The sequence below is a fragment of the Notolepis coatsorum genome, assembly GCF_963971535.1.
Source record: "Notolepis coatsorum genome assembly, chromosome: 14".
NCBI lineage: Eukaryota > Metazoa > Chordata > Actinopteri > Aulopiformes > Paralepididae > Notolepis > Notolepis coatsorum.
Window position 1 is genome coordinate 64459658 of NC_140178.1, and position 14273 is coordinate 64473930.

General features: G+C 43.4%; 1 protein-coding gene across 1 annotated transcript in view; it reads left to right on the forward strand.

The window, feature by feature from the left end:
• The window catches only part of cyth1a (cytohesin 1a), a 98343-nt gene that overhangs the window by 47318 nt on the left and 36752 nt on the right, over window positions 1-14273 (forward strand). The window contains exons 2-5 of the mRNA XM_084329479.1: window positions 4879-4961; window positions 10132-10196; window positions 12462-12528; window positions 13896-14014. Of these exons, the coding sequence (XP_084185605.1) occupies window positions 4879-4961; window positions 10132-10196; window positions 12462-12528; window positions 13896-14014 (334 nt within the window). The remainder of the gene's footprint in view (window positions 1-4878; window positions 4962-10131; window positions 10197-12461; window positions 12529-13895; window positions 14015-14273) is intronic.

The window sequence follows — 14273 nt, forward strand, 5'->3', positions numbered from 1 at the left end:
ACAGCCAGCAGCATCTTTTCACCTGCCAGTGCGGACTCTCATTGGTGAGGTGTAACGAGCGCTTAGTCCGCTGCGCCACCCAGCCGCCCAACCTTTATTTATTCTCAAATACAATTGAGGTCACCCTCATTTTCTGTCGTCGAGACTTTTATACAGACATTTCAATGCACACATTTCTACAATATAACAATAATAAATATTAATAACTATCTATATATTATATAGTACTCTTCACACATGGACCGCAGTCCAGAGTGCACCACAGCAATTAGTATAAAATAGGCATAGGCATAAAATCAGCACACAAATTGATAAAATAAAAAAACAATGCATACATTTCAGACATAAGAATAGGTATAAAAGACAATAAAAGTAGTGCAATAAACGTGCAGAAGAATAGGCATAAAATAAGTACAATAGTACAATGTCGCTTGAAGGCATGTGAACCCCCCCGGAACAGTCAGTCCCCCAAACACCCCACACATCAATCCCTACCACATCCCCGTCCAAGACACCCCCCCCCCGATAAAGCACGCCATGACCGTAGGAAAACACAAACAGCCCGCGTGCCACTCACACCGCCATGCACGGTGACGGGAATGCCACCCCTGCGGGCCGGCCCATCTCCCCTGGTCCCGGTGCCCCCGCCACCACGAGGAAAACCGACGAATCCCACGGCCCCCACGCCCAAACTCCACAGAGGAAATGACAGGCCACGTGCCCCAGGACCCGCAGCCACGCCAAAGGAGACACAACTCCACACACAAGCAGACAGACACAACAGCTGCCAAATGAGAAGACGTGCAGGATCGGGACGCCCCCCGAGATGACACCGGGACCCCCGGGACACCCCGGGACACAGCAGAAGCCACAGTGAGCCCCCCACGCAAGGAACCCCAAAACCAGTCAGCTAACCGAGGGAGCCCAAAGACCAAGACCAACCAAAATCCACACGCAAGAGACCAATACCCAACTCCAGGGAAGGTCCATGAAAGGTCCAGCCGAAGCCATAGGCGCCATAGGCTCCAACCAAACTATATATCGGCCACTGTAGAGGCCAGGGGAGTTGAAAGCATTAATGTCGGCAGTTGTACTGGTATTGGAAGTTGTAACTGAGGGGTACAATTCCCTGACTGTATTAAAGATTGTGATATACCAAACCACTACTAGTTATGTACTTTAATTACTGGCCATACAGTACATGAATATATATGGTGAACACCCACACAAGAATACGGCATTGAGCTTGACCAAACTAAAGTTACTGTTCCTCTGTCATTAGGGCTGTCTTAAATACTTCGAAGCTTCGTTTGATGATGGCATGAGCTTCGAAGTGTAAAAAAATAAAGTGAAACTTTTTATTTTTTGCCTCCAAAATGCATCTCCAAGGGAATATCCCTTGGAGTTGTACACGACGGCGACGCCACACAACACATTAATAAGGCTATGCCTATGCTGCTATGACTAATGTGTTACCAAGTTGGCTAATTTAATTGTAATTGTAATAATTGTAAACCTCAAAGGCGCTAAAAGCAAAATTACAAACATCTCAAAACAAACTGGTCAGACTACTGCTTGACCTTACTCCTAGAACCCATCTCACCCCTGCCCACTTTGACAACCTAGGATGGCTTAGAGTAGACGACAGAGTACAGCAACTTGCAATGGGCCTGGTCTACAAGATACACTACACGACCAAGGTACCCATGTACATGTCAAAATACTTCCCAAAGGTCAGTGAATACCACGATCACACCAGAGGGAGCTCCACAAATCATGTCAAACCCAGATTCGGCTCAAACAATGGACTAAACACGTTTCGCAATTATGCCACATCAATGTGGAACGCCCTACCCAAAGCTGTAAAGGAATGTGAATCACTACCCACTTTCAAAATCACTCTCAAAGAACACCTACGGGAGACTGCAATTCGAAACTGGCCCCTGTAAATGTCGTAACCCAACCCCCTTCAATGTACAGTAATTTACCTAGTATGGTTTTGTCAATATTCCAATGTACAGTTTTGCTTGTTTGTACAGTGTTTCCCCCTCCCCAACCCCCTCCAATGTATAGTAAATTACCTAGTATGGTTGTCAATATTCCAATGTACAGTTTTGCTTGTACAGTTGTACAGTGTTTCCCCCCCCAACCCCTCCTACCCAACCCCCTGATGTAAACAAGACAAAAGTCTTTCTCTGGTCTGCATCCCCTTAACAATTGTGTGTATTGAGCTACTGTACCCATTCTGCAATATGTTAATAAAGTTTTAAATCAATCAATCAATAGCATTTTAGCATTTTTATGAAACTACTGTATATTTGTATGTCTCTAAATGTTTTGATGAATTGAAAATGGAGGACCCTTATGTAAAAAAGCCGAAAGTCTTTCTCTGGTCTTCATCCTCCTGTACTGTATTGTACCCATTATGCAATCCGTTAATAAAGTTCTCATTCATTCATTCTGACGGAAAACAGAATAATTTTGATTGACAGTAGAGTCTGCCAATTACGTCACAACGCTTGCACCCGCCCTGCTGTTCTTAGCACCAATCGGCAAGCGCATTAGTTTTTGACTTCCTGAATGCCCCGTGTGCTGAACATCAACAAAGCTACTAACGTTAGCTCCCCGCGGCCGTCGAGTAGGAGACCAGTGCTCTGCAGGATGACTAAATGAGGCATAATGATTTTACCTCAACGAATGTTATAATAAAAGCCTTTCCATACATCTGTCTGATTGAAAACTTTATTAACAGACCGCGGAATGGGCATATCTCAGCACAGGCTGAGATATGAACGAGTAACGTGTGGACCAGATTGACGCGACACAAGGTTTACACAACAGCCCCCACCCCTTGTTTTATTGTATTTGTACCTGTACTACCTGCTGTCAGCTGTTTATCTCTCTCTGTGAGCTTGATTAGCTCACGTTAGCTAGCGTTAGCTCCGCGGCTAACCCTGAACTAAATCAATGACATCATTTCGAGTAGTTTTCACTGCACATAGAAGCAGCCAAACAGCGGGAGAATTTCGGGAGCATATGGCCAAAACCCAGTTAGGAACCATCGATTCCCATCCCTACTACTAACTTTACTTTTCTTCATAGCTAAATCAGACAGTCAGCCAGTCTATCAGAGTGAGTGCTCAGTTGATTTTCCCCGCTGATCATACCTGAGTGCTCAGCTTCATCACACGCCTTGGATCATTTAGGAGTGAAATGCGAATGCAAGGCTTGAAATCCCTACTCGCAAGCCCGCCCCCAAATATTATTTACCAATCGCAACGGCCAATTAAAGGGGCAATTTGCGATGAGATCATCGCAGCGTACAGCCCTGAGCAGTACTGTCTAAAGTATAGATATAGCTATCCAAAAGGACATCGTTTTGTTTACGAAGCTTTGTCCTCCAGCCACATATTAGACGGCGCCGGCCGGTCCTCAATGTGTTAACAATTGTGTGTATTGCGCTGTACTGTATTGTACCCATTCTGCAATCTGTTAATAAAGTTTTCAATCGATCAAATCATCTGCTTTTGTAGGTGCATTGTCTGATATAATTATAAATTAAATATAATATAATTGTTTGCTTGATAGACGAAGGTTGCAACATAATTATGTAATGTCATGTCGTTGGCTGTGAGAGCAGCCCCACTGCACCCAGTCAGGGCAGCCGAGTGAAACCTTGTTGGCTGCGTCACTGTCACGAAAGGGGCTACTTAATTAATTAATCCAATCCACTTTATTTATAGAGCACATTTAAAAACAACAACGTTTACCAAAGTGCTGTACAAGTCCCACAACATAAGATTAAAAAATATATATATATATTATAATTAGGGATGTCCGATATTATCGGCCGACCAATATTATCGGCCGATATCGGCAGTAAAATGTGATATCGGAAAATATCGGTATCGGTTTAAAAAAAGAAAAAAACAATAACAATATTTGTTATATATATATCCAGTGAAATTATTAGTTACCTGAAATTATTCAGTTTTTTGGGGGGGGATACCCTGCATATATCGGTATCGGTTGATATCGGTATCGGAAATTAAGAGTTGGACAATATCGGAATATCGGTATCGGTAAAAAAGCCAATATCGAGCATCCCTAATTATAATACATTTTTATTTTTCCCCCGAAGCTTCTAATTAAAATCGAAGCTTGGCCCCGAAGCTTCGATTGCCAAAAAAAGCTTCGAAGGTCAGCCATCATGGAATGGGTGGTCCTTGTGCTGGGAGTGTTTGTAAACGGAGGGCAGTCTAGCTGCTTGCCTGATCCATATACTGCAGGAAACCCTTCTCTTCTCTTCTCTTCTCTTCTCTTCTCTTCTCTTCTCTTTTAGTCTCCTATCCTCCTTTCTTCTATTTTAGTCCCCTCTCCTTCTCATCTCTCCTTCTCTTTTAATCTCCTTCTCTTCTCCTCTTCTCTTTCAGTCTCATCTCTATTTTAGTCTCCTCTTTTCTCCCCTCTTCTCTTTTAGTCTCCTCTTTTCTTCTCTCCTCTTCTCTTTTAATATCTTCTCGTCTCTTCTCTTTCAGTCTCCTCTCCGCTCTTGTTTCCACTCCTCTCAGGCTCCTGTTTGGCTCTTCTCATACAGCTAATCGATCCCCCGCTAACAAAAAGAGCATCTCTCATACTCTCTCTCAACGTATTCTCTGTAGCAGACCTGGCCTTGGGCGTTCAATCACCCAGTGCTGTACAGGAGAAATATTACAGTATAATATTATTTGTCTCCAATACATCCTGCCTTGAGGAATAGATGTGCAGTGCAAGTGATAAAGGTGTATTGTTCTGTATTTGTGACTGCCCATGTCCTAACCCTTCATCTCTTTCTCTCTCTGTCTCGGTCTTTCTCTCTCTTTCCTCTTCTCTCCCCAGTGCCTGACGACCTCACCCCAGAGGAGCTGCAGGAGCTGGAGAATATCCGCCGGCGCAAGCAGGAGCTACTGGAGGACATTCAGGTGAGAGAGAGAGAGAGTGAATGCATGAAGAGCGAGCAGGTGCCTGCGTGCGGGACTGCCCCAATTGTTTGTGTGGGCATGGAAGTGTTGTCCCGTTTTAGTTGTAAAATAACCTGGAATCCACACAACGGACAACATGTCTACCCTGTGCACTCAGTAACCACAATCACTTTTGACTTTCCACTCATACTGAATATTGTATGAGTGTAATTAACGTTTTATGTATTATAATAGCTCCTCTTTCTAGGAAGCTACAACTTTGCATGATTCTCTATAGCTTGCTCCTTTGCTTGGTTGGTCCACCATAGTGTCCCCACCCTCTAGCCACAGTCTTCATCCTAGGTGTGTGTGTGTGTGCATGGATGCATGCGTGGTCACAGCTTTTGCGGATGCTTGTTATTGTTTATTATTCAACACCATGTTTATTGAAAGCGATGAGACATATCTCCAGACCAGTGTGAAATCATATCCTTAGAACCACTGTGGTCCACCCAGTAATGTGAGCAGAGGTCTGACTGAGGCTCCAGCTGGAACACCTCTCTGCTTTTTGATTAAATATCCTTGGAATATTTCCTCTGAAGTGGAATGCGAGGCATTTCCTACTAAAGTACTTGCTTCCTTAGTGAACTGTATCTGTTTATTCTGAGTCATGTGTGTAGAGGAGCTGTGTGTTGAGGCCACTAGTATTGATCTGTTGTGTTGTTGAAGTGCATTATTGGACTAAAACAAGTACACAAGCAATTAGGGATGCACCGATATGAAAATTTGCCACCGATACCAATTGTTCAACTAACACAATCGTCCGATACCGATATTTGTGGCAAATCTTTTTTCTTTTATTATTTACATTTTTTTTGTAATATTTAATTTTTTTGTAATACCGTAATTCCTCTAATAGTAACCCCGGCTTGTATTTGTTTCAACTGTAGCGGATACCAGGCTTGTATTAGGAGGAGGCATGTATAAGAGAGAGCCCTATATTTCAAATTTTCAAACGGATCATAATGAATAAATCAACATTTTGTGTCAGTTTGAACCCAGTAAAATGTACTGGGTTCATTTATTGAAACCAAGTACTGTATGAAATGCGGTAGTAAACAGTGCAATTACAGGTGGTCAAAAAAAGTTAAATAAAGTAAAATAGTGCAATCACAATACTGGTATAATAATAATAATAATAATAATAATAATAATAATAATAATAATAATAATAATAATAATAACTTCGTTTTATACAATTCTGAGGTAGGCTTACTCTCTTGGTAAACATTAACACCATACCATTATATGGTATTTACTGCACAGCCAGGCCAGCATATAACAACAATAACAAAATATATTGCCTATGGTAAATCCGTTGAGGGAAATACCTTAATTCCTCTAATATACATGAAACCCGGCTTGTATTAGGAGGCCGGCTTATAATTGCTTAGCTCAACAGCGCACCCGGTCATTAATAGAGACCCGGTTTTTAATTGAATACCGGTTACTATTAGAGGAATTACGGTATATATATATATATATTTTTATGAAACTACTGTATATTTGTGTTACAAATTGTGCTCACCGATATGAACATAGGCCTCTTTACTTACTTAAAAAAATGAAACATCAAGAAATAGCACTATCTCTCTCTCAGTATGGTCTGCCGGGCTGCAGCTAGATACTAGTTCTCCCAGTATGGTCTACCGGGCTGCAGCTGGATACTATTGTCTCAACCAGAGCTCTCAACCAATGAAATTTTGATTGACAGTCGATTCTGCCAATTACGTCACACACCGCTTGCACCCGCCTCTGCTGTTACCACCAATCGGCAAGCGCGTATACATTTTTTACTTCCGCTTTTGTCCGCCATTGATTTTGACGAGAGGTTTTCTACAACAACAACAACGTTAGATCCCCGCGGCGGCGCGGCTGACATTTAGCTTTTAGCTCCGCAGGATGACTAAACGAGGCATAATGATTTTACTGCAATGAATGTTATAATAAAACAAAGCCTTTCGAGTAATGCTTGCTACGTTCGGGTAAATAATATGCTGATGTTATTGAACGTGTAACACTAACTATAACGTTAATGCCACAAAACGAATGCATTTGTTAATCATAAGTAGTAACTTTGATGCAGTAGCTTGTGTGTGTGGGCCGGGGGCGGCGTTGTGCAGGACGCGACTGAACTTTTTATTACCTTTTGACGCGACACAAATTGATGGATATTTATCGGCTACTGCCATCGGCACATTCGAGCTTATCAGCCGATAGGCCGATTGCAGTCAACAAGGCACTTATCGGCCGATACCGATACCCGACCGATACATCGGTGCACCCCTACAAGCAATAATAAGAAGAAGAATATAATAAATTGGTTACAAATACTTTTTATGCAAATACGTTGTGTTTTCCAAGTTAGCTACAGCCTGAAAGCTAACGTTGACTTATTCTCTTTGACTCCACTGTCCAACCCACAAACCTGAATACGTGAACACACAATGCAGTCTGCCTACAATCAACCACAGCATTGTGTTGTTGTGATGCCCAGTAGAATCACCCCTCATCTCTCTCTCTCTCTCTCTCTGAGGTCAGGACTGATTTCTCTACTTATATTAAGAATTATATGAACGTCCTCTCTGTGGCCTCCAGTGATGTTCATGGCCCATGACCCTAGAGGACAGTCTCATTCCTTTAGCCTGCTTGCTCAGAGTCCATCCTGTCATGCTCATCATCAGCCAGAGGACAGACTCTGCCACCAGACGTCCCGACTTGGCCCTGACAAACATCGCAGGTGTGACATCGCTCAGGTCACCACCGTTCCTCCCCCACCTAAGGCCACTAACCTCCCCCCCACACACACACACACACATACCCTCCACCTCTCACAGTTCCAGCCTTTGTTTGTGCAGGCAAGCATCTGAGGAATGTGTTTGTGATTGTGTAAGCCTGGGGAAGGGGGGGGGGGGGCACAGATGCTCCCTTTTTTGAGGTTTTGACCTACCAGTGGATTGTTATTCTGTATTAGAAGAATGATACTCAAACCTTACGGCAGGGTATGAATGGATCATCTTTGGATCCTCCCTTAGCCAATAGTAGCCAGGTTCTGTTTTTTTATTGATTGATTGAAAACTTTATTAACAGATTGCAGAATGGGTACAAATACAGTACAGCTCAACACTAACAACTGCTAAGAGGATGCAGACCAGAAAAAGACTTTCATCTTGTTTACATAAGGGTCCTCCATTTTCAATTAATCAAGACATTTATGACATACAAGACATACAAATATACGGTACTGTGTACGAAAAAGAGAGATTATAAAAAAATAGGCTTGCTTGCTCTACTGCTGGAGTCTATTATCCCAGGGCTTTGATCGAGATGACATCACCCGGGTTCCACCCATGTGGAGTGCTGCCCGGGCCGGCTCTGGTCTACCCTGCACTGCCACGGTGCCACTCTGGCACCAGCAGGGCCCCTTTGGCTTGATAGACCCACCCAGTCTGTCTCTGACACCATTAATCTCTGAAACAGCACCAAAAATATATATAATCCACTTTCTCTACTTACTGCATTTGTATCGAGGTTATCCCATGAATGTTCCCCCCGGCTAATCAAATTCAGAAAGGGAGTGGATTGTTTGGAGCAGCGAAGGCAGCTCTGGGGCACACACACAGAGACACACACACCCTGTTATATTAGATCTGGGTGGTAACTGTCAGCATTGGTTGGGGAATATTGGGAATACCAGAGAACGGACTGAATGTACCCCAGCATGTAAAGGGGGCAGAGGGCCTTTTGGAGGTTTATCCCGTTTCACGTGCCACTCTGTGCCGTGTTCGTCAGCAGCCTCAGAGGAGACACTGCTCAGTTGTTTGTTCCTCTGATGTGTCTGTGTGATAAAAAAAACACACACACATGATTCAGAGAGGATAGTCTGCCTCTTGCTGCTGTCTGATAGAACCCTCTCACATTTTATGGAAACAACCAGGGTTATAAATCCTCCCAGAGCCCCAGTGCTAAGCAAACTGATGGATGGGTGGATGGATGAATGTTTCTCTCTCCCTCTCTTTCTCCATCTCTTTCTGTCTCTCTCCATCTCTTTCTGTCTCTCTCCATCTCTTTCTCTTTCTCTCTGTCTCTCCATCTCTTTCTGTCTCTCTCCATATATCTTTCTCTGTCTCTCTCCTAGGGCTGACCCCTATTAATCGATTAGTCGACTAATCGGTCGAAAGTAGCCGTAGTCGACTGGCCAACCTCTTAGTCGAATATAATATAAAAGAAATAATTTATTTTTTATTTTTTTACCATTCTTTCCAAAAGAAAAGAGGCCTAGAAGCGTGGCTAACGCTAATGGCACGCATACCAGAGGCTAACTGCCTACGAAAACAGGCACAGAGGCACTGAAAGAGGATTTCACCCATCTAATGAACACACTAGACTAGACAAATATCAAGATGTATCCATCAGTGGACCAATTGAATGCTTTTGCAGAGGACAAGAAGCCTTCAGTCGACTCCTTCAGACATTAAGCACCCCCCACAGCGTCTATACTTTCCGTAGCCGCATTTCTGCAGGACGCTCTCTGATTGGCCGACGTCAGTTTCTACACTGGTTAGGCTTAGGCACTCTTTCGAAGTAGGTTAAGGTTAGAGTTTGTCTTAGAGCGTGACGGCAAGCTCTCTCGACGGTTAAGCTTAGGCACTCTTTCGAAGTTGGTTAAGGTTAGAGTTTGTCTTAGAGCATGGCGATAGAACGGCAGGTAGTTTGCAGGCTGTTTGACGCGGAAATGGGCAAAGACACAGCTCGTCACGCAAACATGTCAGTGGCCAATCAGAGCGTCAGTCAGTGGCCAATCAGAGAGCGTCCTGTAGAAATGTGGCTACAGAAAGTATAGACGCCCCCCCCACAGCGCAAATGGAATGATACAATTTTTTTTTTTTTTTTTTTTTAAGTCGACCAATAGTCGACCAACGCACATTTTGGCCAATCCTAGTTGACCATCCAAATCCTTAGTCGGGGACAGCCCTACTCTCTCCATATCTTTCTCTTTCTCTCTCTCTCCATCTCTTTCTCTCTGTCTCTCTCCATCTCTATTTCTCTCCCTCTCTCTCCCCATCTCTCATGCTCTGTCTCTCTCTCCCTCTCTCTTTCTCTAACACTCCTCTCGTCTCTCCCTCTCCAGCGGCTCAAGGATGAGATAGCAGAAGTAACCAGTGAGATTGAGAACCTGGGTTCCACCGAGGAGAGGTGAGACACACACACATACACGCACACACGCACACACGCACACACTACCTAAACTGGTTTCTTGTTTGTCTTCTATTAACTTAGCAAATTACCCAGTGAATAATTAATGTTAAATGGCCAGGTAGCGCATCACCTCACGCTGAACCCCCCTTATGCCCCCTACCTCTCCACCCCTGCCTCTAAATTGGCCATGCTTTTAAGGCAGTTTAAATGTTTCATCATCCACTCCCCCTTGTAATGGGAGGTCCATTGAATAATGCAGGAGGTGTATGGGTAGGAGCAGACAATGGAGGGTGCGTGGGGGGTCTCATGCGAGGGAGGTGTCTGGAGTGCCAGTTATGGATTCCATCATCTCCCGAATGTTCCAAAGCACTTTCTCTGTGGTCTGTCTGAAACACATTAAGGGCTCATTCAGACCAATTTAGGGAATGTAGAAAAAACACAGTAGTGTGTTTAGGCTGTGGCAGTTATCGCATGGGGTGCAGAAATATAACATGCAGCAGCCTGCCTGGCCGTGTGGCAATAAAATGAACTTGAACTTGAACTTGAAAGTAGAACCAGAATAAACGTTTGGCGTAATCTGTCACTCTTTAGGTTGCCGCTGTTATTATATATTCCTTCCGCAAGGAAGATGCTAACTGTTAGCTGAGTGGCATTAGCATATTGCACATTTTTAATGAGAGATAACATGAAACAAGTTTATTATCGACAAGAGCATACATGTGGTTATGGTGCTGAAGCGGCATTAGCGATAGCAGGCCTAATGTGATGCCAATTCTAGAAGCTTCCTTCGTCTTCTTTGCTAACAACTTTTAGGTGCATTATCCATTTATTGCCACGTGGCCTTCTGGATTGGGGGGGTTAAAGCTCACAGCATAACGTCACACAAATGGGCCGTGTACTAGCACGCCTAGTCGCCCACACCACCCTGCGGCGAGGTGCCACATTGCCTGTATGAGCCCTAAGGCCCACAGTACTTAGTACCCGTTGTCCCCATCTGATCCATTTATTGGAGACAATTGTACACAATATACATCAGACCGGCAAAATGTAAATCGTACTGAACTTTGATCACCACCCCTCTATTTTGGTCGCGCCAGGCGACTTTTGAAGGAAAACCACTTTAGGACAAAACGCACAGATATAAATCTTTCACAATGGTGTGAACACTCAATGGTGACCAGTGTTGGAAAGTAACAAACCTTTCAAACAATGTAAGCGTTCTGCCGACTGATTTTTTATACAGACTGAATACAATGGCAGTCAATAAGAACAATGTCTGTGTCTCCCCCCAAAAAGCCAAAGTACCCGGATTTGCCAGTCTGGTGTATAGCCGGTCTGATCTGGTGTATAGCCGGTCTGGTCTGGTGTATAGCCGGTCTCCGTCCCTGCTAGAACCATAAGACCGGGATGAGTCAGCGGCATCATGAAACAGTTGGAGAGAACTGGTAGAAGTAGCGTTGTCTCCCTGTGTTTGAAGGGGCCATGTCCTCGTCATATCCTTCTAGGCTTTCCCTAGTGTTTCAGCTTCTTGCAACATCTGTTGGCTGCGTGGTGTAGCTTCACAGACAAAGGCCAGAGGAATGCAGGGTGGAATGAATCAGTGGGAAGAAGGGCCGATCTATTGCCGGCCGGGGAAGATGACGTAACCATGGCGATGACTGGGACTGAGAGTGCACTTTGACCTCTTTGACACTCCAGGCCTGAGCTTTTTCCATATGCATGATATTGGGGCTCTTTATCTCTTTAAGAATAAGCCATGGAGGGGAGCTCCAGTAGCTCACCACGTACCGCGAGTGCTATTTCAGCGCCGTGGACAACCGCGCTCGCGCGGATCTGGGGCTGAGCGCGTTCGAATCCCGGACGGCAGCCGTGCCTTTCCCAGAGTGTCTACCCCCCCATCTGAACCCTTTCAGCCTGCTTCTGTCGGTCGAACTTGACCAAGTATGAATGTGAAGAAAAAGCGATAAACGCTAAAAGAACCAGGTGACTGGTCAAAGTTTAAAAAAAAAAAGAATAGGCCACGGCCAAACGAACGAGAGACATGTTAATAGAAGTGAATGAATTGGGACAAGCCTTGTAAAATAACCAAGTAGATGAAGAGAAAATCTATTTTTATCAATGACATTCAAAGGGAAAATAGATGGCACTTAATTTATTGGCTGATTAACACAATGTCAACCATTTCAATTTTGACACGCAATTCTCTTTTCAGTGTCACTTTTCATCAGTCAATCATGTACAATGTATCTATTGATGTTCCAGGAAAAATATGCAGAGGAATAAACAGGTGGCCATGGGCCGAAAGAAATTCAACATGGACCCTAAGAAGGTGAGGATAATTATCTAGATTCCTAACCTCTTTAAGTCCTAGCCTCTAGGTCTAGAGACATCTATGGGACCTCAGGGAATGTATTCGCAGTGTGTCTCTTACTATGCTTGAGTAAATTGTAATGAATGAATTGCAATTTTATTTTTCTCATCTTTGACTGTGAATAACGCCATGCATTGACCAGAAGTGAAACATTTATTTTTCTTGATCTTCTTGAGATCAAGTGTACAAAATATCTAAGCAAATTAATAAAGGGCAGATGATTTACAGGGTTTTTTGTAGATACAGTACTGAATTTTGTCATCCGGACACATGCAATTTGAAATATGAATATATAATATAGAATATCAGGCCTATAAATTACCTTATTATGGCCAAGTCATACATCTATGGATCGGGCCAAATCTGGATTTAGTACCACCAGGCACCCGTTACAGGGCAGAAAAGACTGTGAATGAAATCTACTGTAAGTACAGTTACTTTTGTATAATGTCCATAGCTTTGCCATCGTTCACCAGATTGCGAAGCATTTTTTTTTGTAGACTTTCACAGAAAGGTAAAGAAACAATATACGTTGTATTTTATGGCAATAACGTTCAGGTTTGTTTGATCCATGAGACATAATCACAAAAATAACGCCAATATATTTTTTCACGTCACCTTTTGACCGGCTAGTGTGAGCTGGGTAGTGGGTAGTGTAGTTTTATGAAATGTCTACGTCCATCGAAAGCCCTCGGTCCAACGATTTCATGACTGTGTAATTTCGTCTAAATCATCCGATTTACGATGCAATGCGCAGAGATTTTTATAAGCTCATATTTAGCTAATAACATTTAAAATGATTGGTAAACAAACGTAGTGCTGAAGATATACACTTTGACTGCTGTTTTTATAGGGTTACGGTCTTTACTCTTGGCTACATTTGAAAAAGAAACGCAACATTAATTAATACAGACTATTGATCTATTTATGACGTGAAATAAATCTCGGCCCAGTACCGGGCCAATCGGGCTTAAGAGGTTAAAGACATGTGAATTATTATAGACAACTGGGCTTTCCTGTCTTATTTGATTAATTGATTAATCCAGTCATTATGGTCTTCTAGGTCCTAGGAATTATGAGCACATCACTGGCATCCCTCATTGACCAATATGCTTTCATTCTGTAATAAGCACTGAATTTAAAGTGCTTCCTTTGTGTGATTGCATTAATTTGCGGAAACAACAATAATGTGAGAATGATTTGTGGATTAAATAAACTATTCATTATACTCAGAAAAATCCTTTGACTTTTAGTTGACTAGTAATTTATTTAGCTGAGGACAGCCCTGGTAGGCAGGATGTAACCTGGGTCCTCTCCTCTCTCAGGGCATCCAGTTCCTGATAGAGAACGACCTGCTGAAGAATACCAGCGACGACATTGCTCAGTTCCTCTACAAGGGAGAAGGCCTCAACAAGACCGCCATCGGAGATTACCTTGGAGAGAGGTCAGGATGATGGAACCATGACTCTGTGTGTGTGTGTCTGTGTCTGTGTGTGTGTGTCTCTCTCTCTCTCTCTCTCTCTCGCTCTCTCGCTCTCTCGCTCTCGCTCTCGCTCTCTCTCTCACAGGGCTGCCTCTTCTTAAGTAGTCAACTTATTGGTGGTTACAATGAAGTCCACAAAGACCTTCTTCAGCCCTATAGTGTGTGCGTGTCTGGAGGTCTTTACTGGAAGTGCATGTGGGCTTTTGTAGGGTAGGTGTGT